General features: G+C 51.5%; 1 protein-coding gene across 1 annotated transcript; it reads right to left on the bottom strand.

Moving 5' to 3' along the window:
• Positions 1-2: 2 nt before the first annotated feature.
• RELB (RELB proto-oncogene, NF-kB subunit) lies at positions 3-26,360 on the bottom strand. The gene is made up of 12 exons (XM_045845207.1): positions 26,118-26,360; positions 25,095-25,142; positions 21,543-21,551; positions 19,867-20,207; positions 11,068-11,225; positions 9,497-9,588; positions 9,243-9,374; positions 7,074-7,178; positions 4,089-4,304; positions 3,171-3,239; positions 2,953-3,030; positions 3-778 (listed from the first exon to the last, which is right to left on the bottom strand). Exons 1-12 carry the CDS (start codon positions 26,170-26,172, stop codon positions 393-395), a joined length of 1,689 nt encoding a protein of 562 aa, XP_045701163.1. The 5' UTR covers positions 26,173-26,360; the 3' UTR covers positions 3-392.

The raw sequence follows: 26,360 nt of genomic DNA, 5'->3' as shown, positions 1-26,360 counted from the left end.
CCTAAGGCTCAGAAGTCATTTTTATTGGGAAGGTGAACAACCCACCCACTATGTTCATGGGGAAGGATGGGGGGGATCCGCACCCCCTCCCATATATACACTCTTCAGAATCATCCGGGAGAAGGCATCCCCAATTATGGGGACTGAGTGCACGGGAGCGAAGTCCCTTCTCCTCTCTGGACTTTTCATTTGCAGAATGGCTTCAGGGGAAATTGGTGCTGCAGAGCTTCTTGCCAGCGCTGAAGATGTCCGATCAGAAGGATGAGGATGTCAAAAGGAGACCTGAGCAAGGGTGGCCCAAGGAGACGGGGGTACTGACCACCCTGGTTGGGTCGGCACAGCCCCTTCCACCCCCCTCCCTACCCAGTGCCTCTCCTGCCGCACCCAGGGGGCTACGTGGCCTCAGGCCCGGGGGACAGGAGGCCACCCCCAAAGCCCGCTTCACGGTACTGGTTGGGGAACATGTTGCTGCCCACAAGGCTGGCAGTGCCCCCATCCACGGGGACTGGAGCCTGGTATGAGTCCAGTGTCAGCGGCTCAGGGCCGGGTGGCTCCCCGACCGTGGCCCCTGCCACCCCGTTGCCTGTGACAGCGCTGGCAAGTGGTGGTGCTGGGGGCAGCATGTCCAGCATGGTGAAGAGCGTGGGGGTTGTGGTTTCATAGGGAAAGCTTTCATCCAGGAGGTCTGGCCCACCAGGGGGCTCCAGGCCAGGGAGGGACACGGCGCTGGGGAAGAAGTCTGTGTCCGGCAGCAGGGCCGATGCTGGGAGGAATGGGCCTGCCAGGATGGAGAGAAAGAGAAGGAAGCATGGTGGGCTTTAGTGTTAACTTCTGGCCAGGCTCCAACTCAAACAGCCAGTCCCATGCTGAATGCATCATCAGCATGGCCTTCAATCCCAAGGAAAACCGGGGTTGAAGCAATGCTCCTGCACTGCTGGGGAAGTTTTCCCCGAGAACAAGGAAAAGAGGCTCAAGAGCCTCCCACCAAATATAAAAACAACCCAAAAAGTGAAATATCCATACCATGGGAGACCCAAGTGAGAAGTCATCAGTCCCCAAATTGAAAAGGTAAAATGACAAGTGTCATTATAAGAGAGCCTCTGTTTTTTGAGACAAGACAAACATCACCAGCAAAGGCTCATTATGCTTAGCTCAGAAAGAGACACAGGACTGCTGGGACTCTATTTCCCAGACTCCCTTGCAGCTGATTGGGTAGTGACTAAGTTCTGCTGGCTAGCACGTGGGCCTGACGACAGGAACTGCAGCACACATTTGGATTGTGAGATGGAAACTAGAAGATGAAAAAGGCTTGGAACTCTCATGCTCATGCAGCCACCAAACCATCCCTGCACCACCTACCTCTGGACCACCCTCTGGACTGTGTTTACGGAAGAGGGCGAATAAAGCTATGTCTTTTTGAAGCCCCTGTTATTTTGGGTTGTGCTGTGAATGCAGTTAGATGCATGATCATAACAAATGCAGGTGGCGTCCCTGATTTCTGACAAGCTCCTAACATATGGGCACAGCCACTGTGCTAAAGCACTGTGTGATGTGACCTCAAGACATTCTAGAAAGAATCCGGCAAGGTAGGGTCTCCATCTGACAGATGAGTAAACTGAGGCCCAAACAGATTACACAGTGGCTCAGAGGCTACATGTCCAATCATCAGGCTGCAGTGTCATGGCGGCTTTGCCCCCAGAATGAGAAAGGGGAGCTTTGGGAAATAGGGGTGATGGAGGAAGTAGATGAATGGCAGGTGGCTGATGAGCAGGGGCTTTGGGGATTGGGGATTGAAGATTGGTAAAATGCACTAGGATTGGTGGTTGCTAGGGGTCGAGATGCAGTGGTTGGGTGGGGACAACAGGTGGTGCTTGCAATCTCCAGGGTGGGACTGGCTGGAGTGGCCCAGGCCTGGCCGAGTGGCTGGCGGCTGGCCGGGAGCTGGATGCCTGGAGGCAGCGGGGTGTTGGGAACAGTGTTCTCGGAGCTAGTAGCCAGCAGGTGGGAGGTCTCTGATGGCAACCAGACAGGGTAGGAGTTCTTGGGAACTGGAGGCTGGTGTGAGTTGAGATGAAGGCAGCAGCAGAAGAGTCCAGAGGGTGGTTGGGGTGGAGGCGGACTCTGAATTTGAGGGTGGCTGGCTCTGACAACCATCCCCATTTATCCATCTACTCCCTGCTACCTGTTTCATACCCACCATCACTAATCTATACAGATGCCCAGATGCAACCCCCTGCTCCATCGCAGACTCACTGTGTGACCTCAGACAAGAGACTCTGCCTCTCTGAGCTTCAAGTTTTTCACCAGTAAAACAAGGGCTGGCAGGGGGAATGACAGCACCCACCTTGCAGTGTGCAGTTCAAATGAGAAGAGACACACAAAGCACCTAGGTGCCTGTCATACAGTGTCTGTAAAGTAAGTATATTAACTTTTAAAAGGCCACTGAGCCCTGGCTGGTGTGGCTCAGTTGGCTGGATGTCGTCCCAAAAACTGAAAGTTCATGGGTTCAATTTCCAGTCAGGGCACATGCCTGGGCTGCAGGTTTGGTCCCCAGCTGGGGCACATGCAAGAGGCAACCAATCAATGTTTCTCTCTTGTACTGATGTTTCTTTCCCTCTCTTTCTCCCGCCTTTCCCCTCTCTCTGAAATCAACAAAAATAAAAAATTAAAATGAAGTAGGTATGTGGTGAGACTTCTCAGGCACGTGTCTGAGGCTCTGAGAGATGGAGCAACCTGGTGAAGATCACACAGAAAGTGGATGGTCCAGCGGAGACCAGAGCCTCCGGCCTGTGTCCAGAATGGCTGTTCTTCCCACTTTATGTTGCAGGCTAAGAGGTGTGTCACTGGCCTTGTGGGAGCTGTTGGGGGGCCAGGAGAGGCCAGAAAAGCAGGGCTGCAGCTCACCCTGAGCCCACCACAGCGGGCAGGGGCTGGCTCCGAGCCAGGACCCACCTGAGCCGTGGCTGGGCAGGAAGTGGTCCAGGAAGGCCGGCTTTTTCCTCCGCCGCTTGCTCTCAATGCCATGGGGGTCTGAGGAAAGACAGAGATGAGGGTCCCTGGGTCCCGACAGCCTCTTCTCCCCAGCCTCGGGCGGGGGGCAGGACAGCGGGGACAGTCATCCCCTCCCAGGGACCTGGTGACAGGGGCAGGAAAGGGCAAAGGGGACATACCAGAGCTGTTTAGCTCCCCAAGGACATCAGGCATCCCCCGTTTCCGCTTCTTGTCTACACCGTAGCTGTCTGTTCAGAAAATACCAGGGATATACAGAATAATCCATCAATTAAGACAACGAAGAATTAATTTTAGAGACCACTTAGAAGTTGTTGAGCTGTTCTAGTTCTTGGCCAACCAATGCAAACAGGCATCCACATCTTAATCAGAATAAAACCCAAATACACTTCTAGCCACACTGGTCTCTGTTGTTCCCGGAACACCCCAGGCACCATCCTGCCTCAGAGCCTTTGCATTGCTTGCTGTTCTGGCCACTTGAAACACTCTTCCTCAACTCCTACCCCTTCCTTGAAGAACTACTTAGTCATCCTCCCATCCTCAGCTCAGCTGTCCCCTCCTCCAGGGAGCCCTCCTTGACCCGTAAGCCTGAGTCAGGTGTGCCTTCTGGGCAAGCTGAGTCCCCTGAGCAATTCCATCCCCATCCTGTCCACTCTTGTTGTCATCGTACGGGAATGGGTCTGCCCTCCATCGGACTGAGACTTGTGAGGGTAGTGCTAGGGCTATTTGGTCGCCAGTGTGTCCTCAATACCACCCAGCACAGGGCCAGGCATGAGCAGCTGTGGCGAGGAGAAGAATGATTCAATTCTCCCAACAGTACCCACGAAGTAGGTACTATCCTTATTTCCATTTTGCACAGGGGCAGAGCTAGACTCTAAGAGGCCAAGGTCACACAGCCTGTAAATGGCAGAGCCAGGATTCGAACCCCAGTCTGCACAGCTCTGAGCCTGCATTTTACTTCTGCCTCTTCCCCTCACCCCTCTGAGTTGCCCCAAGCAAAGCCAAAGACCTAATCTCCAGGGTCGTGCGAGACCTGGTCTCCAGGCTCCTGGTCTCCTGGTCTGGGTCGCTGCAGTTACCTTGGTCTCGAGGCAGGTAGGTGAAGGGCAGCGGCTCGCTGCAGACCCCGTCGGTGAGCCGCTGCAGGAAGACATTGACTGTCACGGGCTCCATGATCTCCAGGTCCTCGTAGGGCGGTGTCTTGAACACAATGGCGATCTGGCGGTGCACATCGGCCTGGGAGAAGTCAGCTCGGCCTTCCCAGGAGGCGCTGCTGAACACCACTGCTATGTCCTCTGAGGGAAAGCCGGGACGTCAGCTGAGCAAGGACACTGGCCCATTGGAGCCCCAACTCACTCAGTCTCCCCCAAGATCAGTGTTAACATCCCTAAGAATAAAACTTGCCATTGTGGTAGCTAACCTTCTGTCAAGCAAGTACTATGTGTCAGTCACTATGAATTTTCTTATATGCATTATCTCATTTAATCCTTTTAACAACCCAAAGGGCAGGTAGAATTAATATTCCCACTGTGTCAGACTCAGTGATTCAATGAGGGGGACTCACAGGATTCAGCATACAGCCTGGACTCACGGCTATGGTTTATTACAGCAAGAAGATATCAAGCAGCGTCAGGAACAGAAGGCGGCTGCCACAGAGTCCAGAGGAAACCAGGCGCAAGCTTCCCAGAGTTCTCTCCCAGTGGAGTCACACAGGACACGCCAATGGCCCCAGTAACAAAATGTTACCACACACACACACAAAATGCTGTCTATCAGGGAGCTCCTTAGAGACTCAAGAATCCAGGGGTTTTCCTTTTGTTTTTGTTTTTAAGATTTTACTTACTTATTTTTAAAGAGACTAGAAGGGAAGGAGAACGAGAGGGAGAGAAACATCAATGTGTGGTTGCCTCTCATGCGCCCCCTACTGGGGACCTGGCATGCAACCCAGGGATGTGCCCTGACTGGGAATCGAACCAGCAACCTCTTGATTTACAGGCCAGTGCTAAATCCACTGAGCCACACCAGCCAGGGCCAGAGTCCAGGGTTTTTACTGAAGGCTGGTCACCTAAGCACCGTCTGTCTGACATGAACCAAAATGCCAGACTCCCAGAAGGCAAGTAGGTGGTCCACACAAACCACATTGCTCATACAAATGGTGTAGGCACGGTGAGCCACTCTTATCACTCAAGGAATCTGGGGGGGTCCTCTCAGAATATAACTTCCCGAGTCCCCCCAGGGGCCAACCTTGGAGGAAGGCCTTCCAAAGGACAACACTCTCAGATAGGCTATGTTAACTCTTTTCTACATGCCCACTTTAAAGTTGGGGAAACTGAGGCTTAGAGGGGTTAAGAGACATACCTGCGGTCACATAGCCAGTGGGGAACAGTCAGGATTCAGGGGCTACTCTGCCTGCTATTCTTTTTCTTGTCTTATTGCATTGCCTCTCTCATCACATGGATACCACATACTGAGGCTTTATTTGTGCCGGGCACACACAGATTGCCTCTAAGTCACAACCACCCTATGAAGAAGCTACCTTTAGAAGCTCCATTACATAGAGGATGAAGGTAAGGTACGGGGAAGTCAAGTCACTTATCCAAGGTCCCACAGCACGCAAGTGGTGGAGCCAAGCTGGGAATCCAGGCAAGCTAGAGCCCTTCACCACGAGCTCTGCTAGGGCTTGGGGAGGTTTTCTCATATCTCTAGGCCTAGTTTCCACCCTAACAAAGGGAAAATCATAGTACTTATTTCACAGGGTTCTAAGAGGATTAAACAAATCACTCCAGGTAAGGGGTTTAGATGAGGGCTTAGTATATATAATAGGTGCTCAGTCTATGTTAAATTTGAGTGTTCCTGTTAGAATTATGCGAAGTACTAACTCCAGGCCTGGCACTCAGAAAACCCTCAGTAAAGGCTCACTCTTTGTAGTGCGCATCTTGGATAGTTGGGATCCCACGTCACCCTGCCAGTGACTCACTCTGTGAGGAAACACGGCTCAGGTGGGGAAGGCACCTGATTGGCTAGTGAGTAAATAACACAGCAGGACTCATGTACCTGCCTTTGGTGATCCACTCATACCTGGAATGGTTTCTCTGGCCTGGTCCCAACTTCTAGGTCGCTAACAATCTCCTTGGCTTTCCTCAGATCTCAGCTCAAATGTCACCTCCTCTGGGAAGCCTTCCCAGATGCCTAGACCACATTTAGTCTTCCTCTTGTTCAATCTCAGCACGTTGTCTTTTTCCCTCTCAGCATTACTCACGTCAGTAATTTGTATCTCTTTCCCTACTTCCCATGGAGCTGAGTGCCCTGTAAGGGCCCAGTGGGGGCCTTCCTCTGCCACCGCCATGTCCCAGCACTGCCCAGCACAGAGGCAGCACGCAGGAGCCACCCAATAAACATCTGCTCATTCATTCAAAAATTTCCTAAGAACGCCCTGGCTGTAGTGGCTCAGCGGATTGAGCGCAAGTCTGCGAACCAAAAGGTCCTCGGTTTGATTGCCAGTCAGGGCACATGTCCGGTTTGTGGGCCAGGCCCCAGTAGGGGGCGCAGGAAAGGCAACCATACATCTATGTTTCCCTCTCTTTCTCACTCCCTTTCCCTCTCTAAAAATAAATAAATAAAATCTTAAACAATTTTTCCTAAGAACCAATCAACCAAGGAATGCATAAATACACAGAACAGCAACTCAATGTTTGCCTCTCTCACTTTCTCTCTTTAAAATCAATAAATAAAAAACTTCCACTCCTGGGTATGTATCCAAAGAACTGACTCCACGGTTTTTGTACCAGAGTCTCTCAGACAGTGAGGACGTGGTGGGGAGGGCTGCCTGGCACCTACCGGGAAAGCACAGACGGCCCTCGGTCTCTGTACGTGAATAGGTGAGTGACTCGGTAAGCGATTGAACCAATCTGCCGCGTCTGACTCCAAAACCAGAGTCCTGGATCCCTCCGCCCCACAGCCTGGCGAGCCATCTCCTCCTCGCCCTCTCACTCTCCTGGGCTGCCTGGCCAGCCCGGCAAGCCACCAGAACCCCCTCCACCCGCTCGCTGCCCCAGGTCCCTCACCTTTCTGCACCTTGTCGCACAACAGGTAGAGCTCCTCACCACCCGTGCACGGCCCGCTCTCCTTGTTAATCCGGCAGATCCGCAGCTCAGACGTGTTTGTGGACTCTGGGAAGGAGCATAAGGAAGAGGTATGTAAGAAAAAACAGGAATTCAGTCATCGAACCCTGAGCAGGTACCCTGTGGGTGCCCACCCTGGGCTGTGGGTAGATGGGAAATAGAGAAACCAGGGCAACTGACCCTCCCGGAACTCATGGTCCAGGTGGTGAAATAAGCTGCTCAAACAAGAGATGAATCAACAATTACAAGTCTTCCATGCGGAGGTCTAATGAGCGTCTGATCAAGATGGAGACCCTGACCTCAAGGAGAGTTGGTGGGGGTCAGACATCAGAGACAATTCTTAGGTGAGGTTAATGGCCTGCAATCTGCTGTGGACACCTGTTGTTTTGCCTATCTCCCAGTCCTGGCCCTTCTGTTAACGGGCCCCAATTTTCCCTGGAGGGACCGCCCCTGCATCTCCATCACGGGGATTGGGTAAGGCTGAGCCCACCCCCGGCTTGGCAGTGAGCATGTGCGCCAGACCTGGCCAATTGAAAATTGCATCCTTCTGGCCACAGCGGATTGGTCAGAGAGGAGCATATGACCCAAACCAGGCCAATGAGAGACAGCCCTAAGATTCTGAGCAAAATTCCTGGGTAAGAGTAGCAGTCTTGGGGAGTGGGGGAGAGGTGCCAAGCGGGTAGGACTAAGCCTGGAGCTGCACATAGTCATCTCGCCCCCACAGGAGGGCACCGCCAAGCATGACTCTAACGTGGAGGAGGCCCACAGCAGAGACAGGAAAGACGGACTGTAATTGGCACCTCTGAGGACCTGGATGCAACCATACCTGAAGCACGCACTGCTCTACTTCCAGGTTTTAGTTAATGAAACATTTTCTCTTTTGTTATTGTTGAGGGTCATTGCTATGCAAAAATTTTTTAGTTTGATGTAGTCCTATTTGTTCAAATTTTCTTTTCCCTTTTTTAAATTATATTTTTCCCATTACCATTTATCCCCCTTATACCCTCTTCCACCTCCACTAACCCCTGCCCCCACCACCACACTGTTGTCCATGTCCATGAGTTCTTTTTCTTTTTTGCTCAATCCCTCCACCACCCCGCTCCCCACCAGAGCTGTCAGCCTGCTACAGAATCTTTTTTTCCCCTCCTTTGGCTGGTTTGAGTTGGGATTCTATCACTTGCAGCCATAAACACCTGACTGAATTAATATCCTTCCCCATTCTGACTCCTGTGGCATTCTGTAGGCTGGCTAAAACCTACCAGCCATTCCCAATCCCCTCTTCCATGACTGCACCCTCCTGTAGAAGACGAAAACCTAAATACTTCCTTTCCCAGACTCCATTGCAACCATGGGACCAAGTCTGGCCAATGGGACATAATCAAAGTCTACCACGGGGATTCTGGGGAATATATTATTTTCTCTGTCAAAGAGGCAAATATTATTACTCATGCTGCCTCTTCCCTAAGATAGCGTAGTACAGTTGTACAGGTTGTACATTCTACAATACTAGGAGATCTTGTTTCCATAAGCTACATAGTAAATGCTGACCCCAGAATTGGGCAGTGTACAGCTTGCTCACCATACAGGGTGACACTGCCCCTAATGCCTAGAATACAGATGTGATATCTAGAGCTGTGGCAGCTAGCTCATGACCATGAGGGAAAAGCACAAAGACTCACGGAGCTGCTGAACCAGTGCCCCTATACTGCCAAACAGCTGAATCCATAGGAACACACTTCATTAACTGAGACATACAAACATAAAAAACTGCCCTAGCCAGCATGGCTCAGTTAGTGGGTGTCATATCACAAAGCAAAAGGTTGTTGGTTCGATTCCCCGTCAGGGCACATGCCTAGGGTGGGCCTGGTCCCTGGTTGGGGCTTGGGGCATGTGTGAAAGGCAACTGGTCATTGTTTCTCTCTCTCATCGATGTTTCTCTCCTTTTCTTTCTTCCTACCTTCCCCTCTCTCTAAATAAATAAATAAAATCTTTAAAAATACATATTTTTAATTTAAAAGAAAAGAACTCCCTGTTGGCTCATGTCTTTGCATGTGGGGCTGTTTGGTACCTATGGCTCAGGACAATGCTGTGGACACCACACCCTGGACTCACTCTTGTCATAGACAGGCTCGGAGAGCACGGGGTCCATCTGGCGTATCTGTCCCTGCTGGTCCCTGTAAGAGGCCTGGAAGCAGATCCTCACGACGTTCATGTCCACCTCCTGATGGTTCTTCAGGGAGCCAGCTGTGGGAAAGAGGAAGGAAGGGTTAGGGTGGGGCCAGCGGGTAAAGAAGGACTGGAGGAGGTGGTGGGGCCGGGGGAAGGTGAGGGGATAGGAGGACACGGGGCTTGGGGTTTGGGCTCACCATTGTAGGGGTCGATGCCGAGCTGGATTTTCCGCTCAATAGCAGCCTCGATCTCCTTCTTCCTCACACACTGGATGCCCAGGTTGTTGAAGCTGCGTGGGGGGAAGGGAGGTTGTCCGAGGAGGCGGGCGTAGCCCTAACTCCCAGGAGGGATCCAAAAATTGCTCCCTGTCTTGGGGCTCGTGGTCTCGGGCTGAGGCGCCCCGGGCCCAGGGGTCCCAGCCATGGGGCATGGGTCGGGGGTTCAAACCCTCCAGGGGTATCAAGGTTCTCTTGAGAGAACCCAGGAGTGCCCCTTATCTTTACTATATGACAACACTGGCCAACCTCATTTATAAGAAAACTGAAAATGAAACACCAATGCAATGCCAATTTTTAGAAACTCGTCCAAACAACAAAGATCAACACATTTGATAATACCCCTCCACAGGTGAGGCTGTAGAGAATCAGGCACTGTCGCCCACGGCAGCTGGGGCTATAAAGTGCTCCAGCAATTAATTACACGTTAGAGGCCAACCTGGAAGTATTCATTCATTGTACACATATTTCCCGAGCACCTACTGTGTGCCAGGCATGTGCTAGGTGCTGGGGGACATAGCAGGGGACAAAAGAGACAAAAATCCCTGCTCTCACTAAATGTATAGATCACTGAAAATACACATGTACACACTTAGAATATGTCCTTGAGCCCTGCCTGGTGTGGCTCAGTGGATTGAGCACAGGCCTGCAAACCAAAGGGTCCCAGGCTTGATTCCCAGTCAGGGCACATGCCTGGGTTGCCAGCCAGGTCCCCAGTAGGGGGTGCACAAAAGGCAACCACACATGGGTGTTTCTCTCCCTCTCTTCCTCCCTTCCCCTTTCTCTAAAAAAATAAGATCTTAAAAAAAAAATTGTCCTCAAGAAGAACCACAAGGGATTGAGACCAGCGTAGGTGCACATTAATAGAGGACCCGTTCAAGTCACTGTGTGTGCCCACATGCTGGAATACTATGCAGCCAATAAAAGGGATAGGGCAACTCTAAATGTCCTAATAGAGATGATCTCCAGATGTCCCAGAACACCCAAATGAGGTGCCAGTGTCTGCTACTATTTATAAGGAGAGAAAAAACATTTCTACGCATAGCATATTTTTTAATTGTCTACAGGATAGGGCACTGGTACCTAGAAGAACAAGAAGGAAGGAAATTTATTTTTCACTGCACACCCTTTCTAACCCTTTTAATTATTTAGAGTAGAAACATATAAATCATAAAGAGAGAGAAAGAATGGGCCTTGCAGTTAGGTCAGGTCTGGGGTCAGATCCCAGCTCAGCCATTGGCTGTCCGCACCCTGACACCTCTCAGAGCCTCAGTTTCCTCCTCTGCAATACGGGGTAAACATAGCGTATGGGAGTGTGTGGGGCAGGGCTCCAGGCCTAGGGAAGACCCTCCACTGCCACCAGGACTGTTTCCCCATCTAGGAAATGCAATAGCGAAAGTCTGGCTAAGCTGCCCCTTGACCTAAGGCGTCCCTGCGAGATCCTCAGAATCTCCATGACCAAGGGTCAGGGGTCAGGGGTCAGGGTTGGATACCTGTGCCGGGGGCTGACGTGAGGCCGGAGCCGCACCCTGCAGACGCCGTCGGTGCAGTCTTTCCCCACGAGGCTGTGGGGGTGCACTCGGTGAGGCCAGTCCTTCCACACCAGGCAGGCGGTCACCTCCACCTCCCGCAGCCCTCCACAGTCCCGGAGCTGCAGGAAGACAGGTGCTCTTTGGGGCGGGGGTCCCAGTGTAGGTACCTGCACCCATCCAAACTCCCTGGGGCCTTCCTGGGTAGCTCCCTGCCCCTCTCCCCGCAGGATGATGGAAAGGTGTTTGCTTAAGACCACTCTGAGATTCTAAAGCTGAGACTTCCAGCGGGGGGCCCCGGGGGACCCCTAACAGGATAGCTGCCCACAGATGTGCTTTCTTTGGCCACTCAGACTTTTAACAATGGGAAGCACACAGGGTCTCCAGGTACTGTCCACAGATAACATCCTGTGACAGGGGAGAAAGGCTCCCTTGCAGTGGAGGGAACTGGCAGCCCCACCTGAGCCAGGTAATCTGGGTTGGCATCACCCGCACTGGCCCCAAGTGACTCTGGCTCCCCCTGGTGTCCAGAAAGGACACCACATCACAGCTGTGACAGCCCCTCCAGAAGTGCATCTAATGGTGAGGAAACACCCGAAAACCCAAAATGTGGGTCACCAGCTCAAAAATGTCAGTGTCGTGAAAGTGGATACAAAGATGGACGTCATATTTGGGATTAAAGAAAAACAAATGTATTTTGATCTGGCTGATAGCTCCACAGTGTACATGTTTGCAAGAATTTATCAACCTGTATACTTAAGAGTAGAACTTAACATAGGCAGTAAGATAAAATACAACTTAATGTGTAAAGTTAATATAAATTTAGTATATTCAAGGTTACTCTATTAAATTAATTTTAGTTTAATAACCAAAATTAAATTTAAAAACTTTTTATTAAGCTATTTGTAAAGATAAAATAGAACTTATAACTGAATTTTTTCAAAAGGAGAGACACTAAAAAGGCATGACCACCAAATGCTTCATATGATCCCTGATCGGATCCTGGATTGAGGGAAAAGAAACAACCACAAAATACATTTTGGGGACAACTGAGACATTTAAGTCTGGACCCTATGTGAGATTCTGTTGGGAATACTGGTAGTTTTCTAGGGGGTGTGGTATCCTTTCTGGCCACCAGGGGGAGCCAAAGTCCTTTGGGGTAGTAACAATATTGTAGCCGGGTAGGAGCCCATTCTTAGAAGATGCACTTTGAAGGCTGGAGCACCTAGAAATGACCTAACGTGACTTCTACAACTCACAGGTGGTTCGGCAAGAGAACAACGTGCATCTGTCTGTGTGGAGAGAGAGCCATGGGCACAGCCAAAATGCCAGCTGGTGAATGTAGGTGAAGGGTCACTGGGGTCCACTCTACTATTCTCTTAATTTTTCTGCAGATTACACCTTTTCATCAAAACTCATTCAAATGTCTACCATCAGAGCAACTTTTTGTATATCAATTATACCTCAATAAAACCTTTTTAAAAATCACCCTGGCTGGTGTAGCTCAGTGGATGAGTGTGGGCCTGAGAACCAAGTGTCACTGGTTCAATTCCCAGTCAGGGCACATGCCTGGGTTGCAGGCCAGGTCTCCAGTTGGGGGTATGTGAAAGGCAACCACACGTTGATGTTTCTCTCCCTCTCCTCCTCCCTCCCTTCTCCTCTGTCTAAAAATAAATAAATAAAATCTTGGGGAAAAAGAAACCTTTAAAAAATTTTTAAAAGATTTTCAAAAAATTGTAAGTAAAAAGTTGGAAAAAACTTGGGAGTCTACATTGAAAAAGTGTGAGACATCACATTATTCTAGATTTCCAGATTCCCTTTTTAAAAAGGAAGTTACCACAAAAGGGCTGAATTTCTGTTCAGCAGCCTCAAGTGGCCGTAGATAGAAACCAACCCCTTTAAACCAGGGGCCCGGATCCACGAGGTTTCTTAGGTTGCCCCCGCACTGGGCTCTGCTGGCATCAAAGACCCTCTAGCCCTGGCTGGAGGGCTCATTTGGTTGGAGCACTGTCCCCTACACCAAAAGCTGAGGGTTCAATCGCTGGTCAGGGCACATCCCTAGGTTGTGCGTGCCATCCCCAGCTGGGGCACGTATGGGAAACAACTGATCGGTGTTTCTCTCTCACATTGATGCTTCTCTCTCCCTTTCTTCCCTGCATCCTGTCCTCCCTTTCTGAAATCAATAAACCTATCCTCAGGTAAGGATTTAAAAAAAAAAAAAGAAAGAAAGAAAAGAAAAGACCCTCTAAGCCTGCTCCTCACGCTTAAAGCTGGGGCCTGTAAAATACAATAAAGCAGTGAGGTTCAGCGGGGTAATACTGCCCTCTAGCGAACATCTGGGGTATTGGGGTGATTTTGGTTGACACTGTGATGGGCACCACCAGAGGCAGTAGACAGGGCCAGAGGCGCTGCACAGCTGGGAAACCAGGGACAGTCCCACAAAAGTCTTGCAAGACTGCGGAACCTCCCAGCAGGTTTTTCATGTCAGTGGGAAACCTGTTGAAAATTATCAGACCCCAGAACCTAGCACTGCTTTACATATATAATATTTTTCCCATGATATTAAAACACACTGAATTTTACGTCACTGAGTCCACCAGGCTGGGTCAGGCTGCGTTCGTGGACACTGCATTCATGAGGTCAAAGCAATGGCCACCTTCATTACTTCCCTGGGGCTGTGCCCGAGCATTTATATACTGAGGTAAAATGTGCTGATATATGCTCCACTATTTTCCTTTTATTTCTCCTTCATTCTAATGTCAGGGAATTATGGGCTCTGGGTGTGCTTATGAGTAGAGATGGGTAATATTGTCAATACATTTCATTGCGTCAGGTAGGACTAAAACCACTCATTTAGCTCTGGCTGGGGTGGCTCAGTGGACTCAGTGTCAGCCTGCAAACTGAAAGATCGCCGGTTCCATTCCCAGTCAAGGCACATGCCTGGGTTGTGGGCCAGAGCCCCAGTTAGGCGTGTGCGAGAGGCAATCCATCATGTTTCTCACCTTCTCTTTCTCCCTCCTTTCCCCTCTCTCTAAAAATGTAAATAAAGAAAATCTTTAAAAAAACCCATTCATTTCACCAGCTTCCTGCTGTAACATTAGGAGATTCTCCAGAGATCAGGGGAACAGTCTCGGGACTCATGAAGACCGCAGGGCTGAAAGCCTTCCATCTCTGAGACGTCACACAAGACCGTGGGTAAAGCATGGGGCCCTGGAGTGGGTCAGACCTGGTGCCGAAGAGGCTCTGCCACTGGCCGTCTGCACGGAAGCCTCTCTGTCCTCAGCTGTGAGGTGGGTATCACTAAGAACCTGGCATGCAGGAGCACTTATTAAATGTCAGTAATTACTAGAGTGAACTTGTTGTGTGCCCCTGAGCAAGTAACTCACCCTCTCTGAACCTCAGTTTCCTCTTCTGAGGGACAGGGATAAAAACCCTGAAACAGGTCATGCCCTATTGTTAGGCATTTACTGTTCTAACTCTCTGAAGTCAAAACCACCACCAAACCAAGAGAGTTGCCTGCAAAGACTTAGAATTAAAAAGCTGGGGGGTTGGTTGGAGCTACGTCCGGTACACCAAAAGGCTGAGGGTTCGATTCCCAGCCAGAGCACATAACTAGGTTATGAATTTGATCCTCATTTGGGGCATGTGCGAGAGGTAACTGATCAATGTTTCTCTCTCCCCACCCATACTTCCTCTCTCCCTGGGGGGAAAAAAAAACAGCTGGGGAAAACACAGCCTACAAGTATCACCCACCCCACAGATAGATTTAATTTATAATTACAAAGGGAAAGCTATACCTTTACAAAGGAGGGATCTGGCAGTCACTACCTGAAAAGAGCTGAATTGTGTCCCTGCCAACTCATATTTAAGTCCCTAAGCCCCAGGACCTCTAAATGTGACAATATTTGGAGGGAGAGCCTTTAAAGAAGTGAATCAGTTAAAGAGACTGTTGGGGTAGGCCCTTATCCAATCTGCCTGGCCTCCTTATAAGAGGGCATCTGGCCCGGGCTGGTCTAGCTCAATGGATTGAGCGCTAGCCTGCAAACCTAAGGGTCACCGGTTCGATTCCCAGTATCAGGGCACATGCCTGGGTTGCAGGTCTGGTCCCTGGCCGGGTATGCGCGAGAGCCAACCACACATTGATATTTCTCTCCCTTTCTTTCTCCCTCTCCTCCCCTCCCTCTAAAAATAAATAAATAAAAATCTTTAATAAAAAAAGAGGCCATCCAGACACGCACTGACACCAGACAAGTGTGACAAGGAAAGACCATGGAGGACACGGTGAGAAGGCAGCTGTCTGCAAGCCAAGCCCAGGAGAGAGGCCCCTGAAGAAACCAACCCTGCTGACAATTCAGTCTCGAACTTGCAACTTCCAGAACGGTGAGGAATACCTTTCTGCTGTTCAAGCCCCCGGGTCTTCGGTACTTTGTGATGGTGGCCCAACCCAAACAGACTGATACCTCACCTTACCACAGGCTGTGACTCAGCACCACTGCTCACCGATAACAGTGAGACAAACCGCCACTGTCCCTTTGACAGAACACACTGAGAGCCACAGCCTCACTGCTGGGGGCTCCCGCCAAAACGAATAACCTGATGTAATCCGGAAACAGACAACAATCCCGGGACGTGGGGCATTGAACAAAACGCCTCTCCTATCTTCCACAGATGGACCATGTCCTGAAGCACAGAAACAGACTGCGGTGAAAGACACACATGGCCTGGCCAGTGTAGCTCAGTGGATTGAGTTCCAGCCTGTGAACCAAAAGGTCACTAGTTCAACTCCCAGTCAGGGCACATGCCTGGGTTGTAGGCTGGGTCCCCAGTAGGGGGGATGGGAGAAGCAACCACACATTGATATTTCTCTCCCTCTTTCTCCTTCCCTTTCCCTCTCTCTAAAAATATAAATAAATAATAAAATATTTCAAAAAAAGACACACATGGATTTGGGGGCAGGACACACAGATGTTCGGACCACAGCAGGACCTGGTACATGCAGCGTGTGGTCCTGGACTGGTGATGAAAAAGAAGCAAACAACAAACAAGAGCTGTAAAGGCTATGTGGGAACAAGTGGGGCAGTCAGAATGTGGACTTATTATTAGATAATATCATCTTTGTGTGATATTAAGTTTCTAGAGTGCTAATGCTGTGGCGATCCTACAGGTCCTGCTCGTAGGAAAATGCCTCACTTCTGAGAGATACACGCCGAAATGTGTGGGGCGGAGTGCTGTCGTATCCCAGACTCGCTTTCAAATCTCCCTCCAGACACGTCTGCGTAAAGGGGGAGAGACAGAAACCACATGTGGCAAAAGGCAGACAGGTGGGCGCTCATCGTGCGATTCTTGTCAATTTTATGTAGGTTTAAAGTTTTTCAGAAGGACACGTGGAGCCCGCCCGGGCTGGTGTGGCTCAGCGGGTCTCGCGCTGTCCCACAGAGCAAAAGGTCTCCAGCTCAATGCCCAGTCAGGGTACAGGCCTGTGTGGTGGGTTTGCCCTGGTTACGGTGTGCAGGAGAGGCAACCAATGGGTGTTTCTCTTGCATATCGATGCTCCTCTCCCTCTCTTTCTCCCTCTCTTCCCCTGTCTCTAAAATAAATAAGTAAAATCTCTTAAAAATAAAAAGAGAACAAGTTGAGACATAAAGTTGAAAAAATGCCCTAGCAAATTAGGAAAACAGACAAAAGGCTTACAGATCAATCAGGGGCTATGTTCTGAGTGGCCCTCGGTGCTCCACGCCGACCCAGTTCCCGAAAACCCGGGGCTGGGAATACACATTTCACAGGAAATTGTTCTTCTAACTAGAAAGTCTGGCAGACCGCAGGCTGCTTTCATCAGATAACAACTACAACCACCCAGCTGTGTAAAGGGGGCAGCAGGCCAGCGCTGGGCCATCTCCCTGGTGTCCTTGGAGCATCTAGTTTGCAGGAGCTTCGTCCCCATTTTACCGGTGAGGAACCAAGGCCAAGAGAAGCATTGGCCACAATCACACAGCTGGTAGTGGCAGAGCCAGGACTCAAACCCTTGTCTGTCTGACCCTAAGATCCCAACTTGTGGAGAAGGACAGGGTTACTCTGCTAATCACCCAACTAAACCCATGACCCTGGCTGGTGTGGCTGAGTGGATTGAGTGCCGGCCTGAAAACCAAAGGGTCACAGGACTGACTCCCAGTCAGGACACAGGCCTGGACTGCAGGCCAGGTCCCCAGTTGGGGATGCACAAGAGGCAACCACACATTGATGTTTCTCTCCTTCCTTTTCTCTAAAACTAAAAAAATGAAATCTTTAAAGAAAAGCAAAAAAACCCCATGAGTACAAACCCCATTGAAGGAGAGAGAGAGAGAGAGAGAGGGACAGAGAGGCAGGAGACCTCACCTGAGGAAGCTCAGGCCTGTTAGGGGGCAGGGGGCTGTCAGGAAAGGCGTCCCTGGGGTGGGCATGGGTGAGTAGGAGGTGACCGGGCTGCAGGAGGAAAGTACTCCAGGTAGAAGGAACAGCATGTGCAAAGGTCTGGTGGCTGGAAGGTAGCAAGTAGGAGAGGATGTGTGGGAATGGGCAGCAGGAGCCAGCCCATGAAAGGTCTTGGGGGCCCAGGAAGGAGCTTGGGCACTGGGGAGACTAGGGAGGATTGTGAAGGGGGAGAGGAGCAATTTGACAGGTGTCCTCTGGCTGCCTTGCTGGGGCGGATTTGGAGGAGACTGAGCGCTGGTGACTGGGAAGGAAGCTGGAGGTCAGGGAGGAGCTGGGGCTGGGACCTGGGGTGAGTGGAACGGTTAGCACACAATCGAGGGTCGATAAACACTTGGACAAAGATCCAGAAGCTCACAAAGATGCTGTGCTGGGGAAGAGCAAGGAACCAGGCCTCAGACACCACTGGGAAAAACAGTCATACATACAATCCCTGGGGAGGGCAATTTGGCGATATCCATCAAATACCTTTGACCGAAATTCCACTTCCAGAAATTATGCGAGTGACACATGGGAAGGAAAGAATAGGTGGACCGTGTCCTGCTCCGCAGCCCCACTTACAATACACAGCGGGAGCCTGGAAACAACCCCAGTGCCCACCAATAGGAGGCTGCACAAGAAATTCCCACGCACCCGCACAACGGGATACCATGGGGCACAGCATAACGCAGCTTTACACATGCTGATGGGAGCCGAGCTCCAAGATCTCCTGTTAAGTAAAAAAACAAAAAAAACCTGCACCAGAACAGCATATGTGTATGGATGCTCCTCTACTTACAATGGGGTCACATCCTGATCAACATCCCATTTAAGTTGAAAATATCGTTAGGTCGCTAATGCACTCAATGCACCTACTGTGCATTACGGTTTCACCTGGCCTATCTCCACCGCGCTCAGAACACGTACATTAGTGTGCAGCTGGGCAAAACCATCTAACACAACGCCTATTTTATAATAAAGTGTGGAACCGCTCAAGCAATATATCATGCACATCGCTTCCACACCATTGCAAAATCAAAATATCCTGCATTGAACTAGCTGGTAAGTCCAGAACCAGCTGTGGGCCAAGGTCATGCTCCCCGCTAGGTAGGAGGCAGGAGACGGCACACTCGCAGGTATGCATGCACCTGTGTGGTCAGGACGTACTCCCGGAAGGACGCGGGAGACGCTGCTAACAGTGGTTCCCTCTAGGGGAAAGCCAGCCTACAGGTTCTGGGGAGACTGCTGTTCATTCGAACTTAATTTAAATTCTGTTAAGTGAAAATAAATCTTTGTATTTTTGAACATTTTGAACTATGTCGTACGATTCAAATACTTAAAGCAGAATAGTTAACTGTTAAAAAACATTACCGGCACCTCATCCATTCAGCACTGCACCCCAAAAGTAATTACCTCTATTAATTTGTGTTTTTCCTTCCAGTTTCTTTATGCATGTATTTGCAAATACAAACATAAAAATCTTATTTTTCCCTCTTTGAACACAAAAGATAGTATAATACCCTATGTGGGGTTCTGTGCCTCAGACTGGGGAGGATATTATTAATATATCTGGGAGATACTTCCACATCAGCGCCTAAGGGAGTCTTCATTTAAAACTTTTTCTGGATTAACTGTAGGTAGCACTATTTATCTGCGCACGTATGCAGATACGCGTTACATCAGTACAGAATTCTGACGCGTAGATGTTTGCTGATTAGTTTATCAGTCCCTTACTGATGCACACTGAGGTTTCCAATTCTCACACAAACAGGGCGGCAGCGGATCACCGTGTACAGACCTCTGCCCGCCTAGGGGCGGACACAGCTACACCAGAAATCCCTGGAAATGGAACGCCAGCCTAAGGGCAACGGTGACAATGGTAACACTAGCAGCTCAACCCTGCTGAGCACTTACTTACCAAATGGAGGTCCTTCGCCTGTGCAATGAACTCCTTCACTCTTCCCAACAACCCCAGCTGGATGGTTATTATTACTATCCCGTTTTGTAGAGGAGGAAACTGAGACACAAAGGGACTGAGTAATCTGCCCAAGGCCGCACAGCTAGCAAATGAATGACCGGGGATTTGAACCCAGGCACTCTGATTCTTGAGGTCTCGTTTGTGAACCAGGAGGCTACCCGGCCTTTGAGGGAAGGCTTTTCTTTCTCTGAACGCCCTTTTGAATTTGGAGCCAGGTGATAGGGTTTCTGGCTCCAACCACAGCAACAGCGATAATAATAACCACCATCCCACACACGCATCAATACACGCATGTGAATCTTGGGGCGGGGAAGCGCGAGCCCCACAGCCCCGGGCCCCACCTCGATGGCGGGCAGCGTCTTGCTGGCCTCGGTGCTGCTCTCCCCGAGGATGCTGCCGGCAGAGCGGCCCTCGCACTCGTAGCGGAAGCGCATGCCGCGCTGCTTGGGCTGCTCGGTGATGACCAGGTGCGGCCGCGGCCCGGAGCCCGGGGCCGGAGGCCCAAGCCGGCCCAGGGGGCAGCCCCAGGGCGGCGGCGGGGCCGGGGGCGCGGCGGGGCCCAGGGTGACGGTGCTCAGGGAGGCCGCCCCTCGAGACACCAGACGCGTCAGCCCCTCGCCCGGGCCCGGCGGCGCCCCCTCCAGGCCGAAGCCGTTCTCCTTGATGTACTCATCGATGATCTCTGCGGGAGAAGCAGAAACCGGGGTGATGCCAATTATAAAAGAAAAGGTTTGACGACCTCCCAGGCCCGTTTCTCTCCCTCCTTTTCCAACCCATTCATTTCTTCTGGACATTTCTTGCGGGCCGAATGTAGGGGCCCCAGCGCCAAACACACAAGAACCTGCCGTCCTTCTTGCCAACAGCCCCCTCTAGCACTCCCTAATTCTTGAATCCAGAAGCCCAAAGGTGGGCGGGGCGGCCTGGTTTCTCCTTCCCCTGCATCCTCACGTCCACCACCTCCCACCAAGTGCTCAAGCTGCGAGGGTGCCTATCTGTGCTAGTTGCGCAACGATCCCACATGAGCAAGTCCCACCCATGGACTTCTGCTTCCACGGCAATTCTCTCCATCCCACTGCCTCCACCCTGGCCCACCCTCCCTGTCTCCATTCTGAACCACCCCTCCTGTTCCCCCAGTCTGTCCCCCGCACACAGCCAGAGAGATCTTCTGTCCCACCTGTTCCCGGTCTGTCAGAAGCTTCCTGTGGCTTCCCTCTCCCTCAGAATCAAAGTCAACACCCTGTTCATATAAAGCCCTCTCCAAACTCCATGCATCTCAGAAAAAAACAAAAACAAAGTCCCACGCTCCTGGTGTGGGCACAGAGTCTTGTGTGGACTGGCCCCTGCTGTCCTGCCACCGCCCCCCATGCCACCCCCTCTCACCCTGATCCAGTCTTTTTCCTGTTCTTTGCACCACCAAGCCTGACTCTCTGCAGAGTGGTGTACATGCTCCCCCCACCCCCATCTGCCTATTTCATGCCCCACCCCCCCCAACCCTAACCTGTCAACCCCTTCTAGCTCCTCCCGGTCCTCCAGTCTGAGCTCAAATGTCACCTCTTCAGAACGGCCCGACCTGATGTCTTCTTGGCCATCTCTCCCTCTACCTGTTTAACTCCTTCACAGCCCTTAGACCAGTCGAGCTTGATCTTGTTCATTTGCTCCTTTTCCTACTGTCTCCCCCACTGGGGTGTCAGCTCCCTAAGGGCACTTTGGTCCGTGACTGAATGAATACCCAGTGCCTACAACAGCCTGGCACGTGGCAGGTACTCAGTACAATTCACTGAAGGGATGAATAATAGTAATGACACCAGCCCTGGCTTGAGCAGTTCAGTGGTTTGAGCACTGGCCTGCGAACCAAAGGGCCGCCGGTTTGATTCCCAGTCAGGGCATATGGCTGGGTTGTGGGCCAGGTCCCCACACTGTGACCCTCCCCTCAACACCTCAACAAGGAAGACCAAGCTCCCTGTCTGTGCTCATTTGGAACCCTCAGTTTCCCCCAGACTTGCCCTGTGATACTCACCCAATTCATCTGTGGAAGGAAGAGAAAAAGAAAGAGAAGGGTGAGGTCCAGTTAAGTGGTCAAAACTTTCATTTTTAAGACATTTTCCAACCTCATCCCCTCCTGGTACCCTCCCCTCCCCCCATGCTGGGAACCTGGGCTCTACCTCCCAGGGCTGCTAAACCCCAATCCCCATCTACCCTTCCTGGGCTACCTTCCCTTTAGCCCCCAATGTTGGGGCCCTAGGGTCAGGGCCCCCTCAAATGTCTCCTAAAAATAAAACATTTAGGCCAGGATTATAAAGTGTTGTTGGGAATTCAAGGAAAAACCAAGGATCTTATCACCAGGGGAAAAATGGACACCCAATATTCTAAACAAAATGTAGGGATGTTCCTTCCCTATAGCCCATCCCAGGCCCCCAGAGGTCACGGGCTTGTGTCTGAGGATTCCCAGGAGCCAGTTTCTCCTCCTCCAGACTATGATGCAAAGCCTGCTCTGCAAACCTGCTCTGCATCATAGGCCAGTCTCCTAGTAGTGCCCACCTGCTGTCCCGGCTTCACCTCCACTTCCTGAGGGGGAGTGACAGTAATGCTGGGCAATCCTTATCACCTCCTCAGGAAAGCTCAGCCCTGGAAGCGGCAGTGGGGAAACCGAAACCAGCCTCCCTTCAATCCACAGACAAGACAAGGGGAACCCCAGAGGGAGCAGGTGAGCCTGGAGGCACAGAGTGAGGCAGGCCGGCAGGCCAGGGCCAGGCGCCTCCCCCAGCGCTACCAGCCCCAGCCCCTGGTCTCAGACACCCGCCAGCCCCCGTGCCAGACCTGTCCTCCCCCTCCACTCTCAGGGAGCGGCTTCTGGCAGCCAGACCTTTGGTCCTTGGAAAGCAGTATTCCTGCACCCCTTATCTTATTCAGTTCGTGAGGTCAGCAGGGTGGGGAAGACACCCCGGCTTGGTAGATGGGGCCAGGACAGTGAGGCTGGGAGAGAGCAAGGGACACGCTGTAGATCACCGGCAAGACAACCACAAGTCACTTCAACTTGGAAAAACCTCAGGCATCTGTGCTGGATGACCTGGGGACCCAAAGATGACTAAGACTTTGTCTGAGCCCTCAAGGAGCTCCTAAGCTGCAAAGGGAAACTGAGGCTCCAGGCAACAACAGCCAGAGCGTTGAACTGCCTCAGTTCAAGTTCTGGCTCTGCTACTCACTGGCTGTGTGGCCTTGAGCCCCTGACTTAATGTCCATGCCTTGTTTTCCTCATCTATAAAATGGACACAATCATAATGCCTGCCTCACCGGGCTGTTGTGAAAATTAAATGAGCCAATACTACATGGGAAGCACTTAGAACTGCCACACTAGTAGGTGCTATACAATGCTGGCTGCTACTAAAAGAGGTGTTGGAAGCCACTGTTTCATAGACTGGGTAAGTCACCTGCCATCGCTAGGCGTCGGTTGGTATGTCTATAAAATGGGGATATTGAAAAACACGGTTTCAGATCATGGAGTGCAGAGTCACAGAGACATTGGCTTGAATGCCAGCTGTCACTCACAGACTGTGTGGGCCAGGATGAGTCACTTAACCTTGCTGAGCCTCCTCCTCTATAATACGAGGTCTGAGCTCCTACTTTGGGCATTAGTGTGAGGATTTAGGATTGCACAGGGAAACTGCTTAGCACAGAGTCTGACCACTTCAGGCCCTCCACAAAGCTTAGATGATATTGTTATCTAAAAATCCTTTTTCAGCCAGGAAATGTTGGGAACTCCCTCCCCTTATTCAGGACTCAGCTAAAATAACACCCTGCACCCCCCGCGTCCCGTACGGACTTGCTGCCACCCAGGGGCAGCCAGGATCAGCCACACTTGAGCAAACCCGAGAGCAGGAAGCCAGCTGTGTCTTCCCTGCTTCAGGGCCTCTGCACGGGCTGCTCCACGCCAGAACACTCTTCTTCCAGTTCTGTGCACAACCTCCTCCTCTTCTTCCAAGTCCCTACCCAAATGTCATCCTCTAGACAGGTCTTCCCTGACCACTGTACCTAAGACAGCCCCCAGGACCCCCACTGGAGTCACTCACAGTCCAGTGCCTTTATTTTATCATTTACATAGAACTCTTTAGGATCTGGCATGACCTTATGTGACAGGGATTCATGTCTGTAGACTCTGAACAGCACAGAGTAGGGACCGTGTCTGCCCCACTGTATACCCAGGCCACAGTATGTGTCTGTCCCATCAAAATGAGGGAAATTCTCCCTCCCACTCTAGCTCAGGGGTTCTCCCATCCTCAGCCTGCTACGAGATAGCATGGACCCCAAGACTTCTTTGTAACCTTTATCACACTTTACAATCCCACATTTAGTTTATTGTTTATGTGTCTGTCTTCACATCTAGGCAGGGATCCCATGAGGGCAGAGCCAAGGCCGTTTCAGTCACTGCCGAGTCCCCAGCAATGCCCAGCACAGGGCCAGGTACAGAACAGGAACTCAATAAATATTTATTGAAGGGATGACATCAGAAATTACTCTCACTTGAAACCAAAGATCTAGGTCTCAGGCAGAAGACTCTCAGCCTTGTTCCTGCCCAGAATCTGTCCCCACTGCCATCTCCCACCATTCAGCACCACCAGAGTCACAGATCTGTTAGAGAACCCGCAGAGCATCCCCCCACAGCCAGGCCAGCATTCCTGGGGTCCATCCCAAGACTCTATCTCCAGAGAGAGGCTCAGACCCAGCCCACTAGGGGCCACAGAGTTTCCATGGTGTCAGGACCCTTCCTTGCCTCCAAAACTCAGCATTTTAATAAGAGAGAGGATGTTTCATTTGGCCATGATTCTGTATTTCCTTGGGCAGCACTGCATTTTTGATGGCACAAGCTAAGGGACCTTATAAGCTAGTGGTTCTCAGCATCTCTTAGGAACTTGCTGAAAATATAAACTCTCAAAAGCCATCCTAGACGTACTGAATCAGAAACTCTGGAGGTGAGGCCCAAATATCTATTTAAACATGGTCTCAGGGTGACATTGATACATACAAAGGTTCAAGAACCACTGTTACAGACTGTCTAATAATAATAATAATAATGTTAGTATTATTACACCACTAACAGTTAATGCTTATTGAACCTTTACTGTATGTCAGTCACAGCTTTGAAAGTTTAGCTGTATCAGCTCATTGAATCCTGTCCATCCTCCTAAAAGGAGGAGGCATTGATATTATGCCCATATTACAGATGAGGAACACTGAGGCCCAGAGAGGGGAAGTGACTTGCAGGCATTCCCACAGTTAGGGGTGGGTTTTACAGAGCCCATGATGGCGATTATTACCCTCTGCACTACCATGTGAATCTCCACGGAGGACTCCTCTTAGGGTGTGAATAGGTACTCAGTTTTACCTGTCTAGCTCCTAATCACCTGGGAGGTAGGGGCCTCTGGAGCTCCCATCTAGACGAACAGGGAAGGACACCGTCCAGGAAAGCTGTGGTGGACCTCGCTGAAACCCCCAGACAAAGGCGTGCCCAATGGATTCCCCCCTCCCCTGTCCTGAGTGTGCAGGTGGGCGGGTACAGTGGAAGGCTGCTCACCCGTGGTCCTGGAAACGGCCAGAGAGAGTGAGGAGAGGTCCGGGGACCCTGCAGGGAGGAAGGCGAGTCTGAGGAGGTGATGGAGATCCTACAGAATTTCTCAAGCCCCACCCTCTTCCTCTCCTGACCCGTCCCTTCCTCACCTCTCACCCAGAGTCTGGCCTTGACTCCTTCCCAAACTCGTGAATAGGTGCCTTAGTTTCTGTCATTCATCTCACCCTTTCATCACACTCTGGCCGCGCTCCTTTTCTCCCTTACAGTAGGGCCTAGAGAAATCCTTCTCAGTCTCGGTGAGCCAAACCACGGCTCCCTTCCTTCTCTCGGGGTCAGATACTACCCCTCCACTTTTTCAGTGTCAAGCCCGTCTTCCTCTCCCTTCTCAGACCCTGCAACTACTCTCCGAAGAAAGCCCCACCCACTGTTTCTTCTCAGAGTCAGGCCCTTCCCTCTCTTTCCAAACAGGACCCCTTCTTCTTTCCACTAGTCAGACCCCTTCCTTTGCCCTGTGGGAGTCTGCCCTCGTCTACGGCTTTCCCCTAGGCCCCGCCCCTTACTCTGAATAGGACCCTGCTTCCTCCTTTAGCTAGGCCCCGCCCTCTTCTCTCTCTCAGGGTCAGGCACCGCCCCTTCTGTGAAACAAGCCCCTCCTTTTTATCCTCTCAGAGCCTGGCCCCGCCCCCTCCGCCCCCTCTCAGAGTCTGACCCCGCCCCCAGTCCTCAGGAGCCGGTCTCGCTCTTCCTTCTCCGAGTTAGGCCCCGCCTCTCCCCTTTGGGAGTCGTCCCGCCCCCTTCTTTGCCTCAGGGTCAGGCCCCGCCCCCTCCTCACTCTGTAGTGGGACGCCTCTCTCTTACCTTGGGCCAGACCCCGTCACTATCCTCTGCCTCCTTCCTTCCCTCTAATACAGTGTGCCCCGAACCCTCACACTCTCCCCACAAAACCCCTGGACTCTTGTAGAGACCCCCAGAACCCTCTCATCACCAATCCCGTCCCAGACTCCTCTCCTAAACCCCGGCCCTGCTTACCTAAGGCCGCCAGCTCCGGCGTAGCGGACTGTCTGGCGACGCGACGACTCGGCATGGCCCGACCAGTGGGGACTGACGACCCGGAGGCCGGCCCAGACCAAAACACACACACGGTTAGGCCGGGCAGCCAGGCAGCACGGTCTGGCGGACGATCGCGGGTCTGGCGAGCGGCGCAGGGGCTGGGGCCGCAGGCCGGGCAGGACGCGCGGCGCCCGGGGCTGCGGGGGGCGGCGGGCCGGGCCG

This window comes from Phyllostomus hastatus, unplaced genomic scaffold (genome assembly GCF_019186645.2).
Source record: "Phyllostomus hastatus isolate PE091 unplaced genomic scaffold, TTU_PhHast_1.1 phas_contig_468, whole genome shotgun sequence".
In the NCBI taxonomy this organism is placed as follows: Eukaryota; Metazoa; Chordata; class Mammalia; order Chiroptera; family Phyllostomidae; genus Phyllostomus; species Phyllostomus hastatus.
Note: the sequence above shows the minus strand (reverse complement) of the source record. Positions and strands in the feature narration are given on the sequence as shown.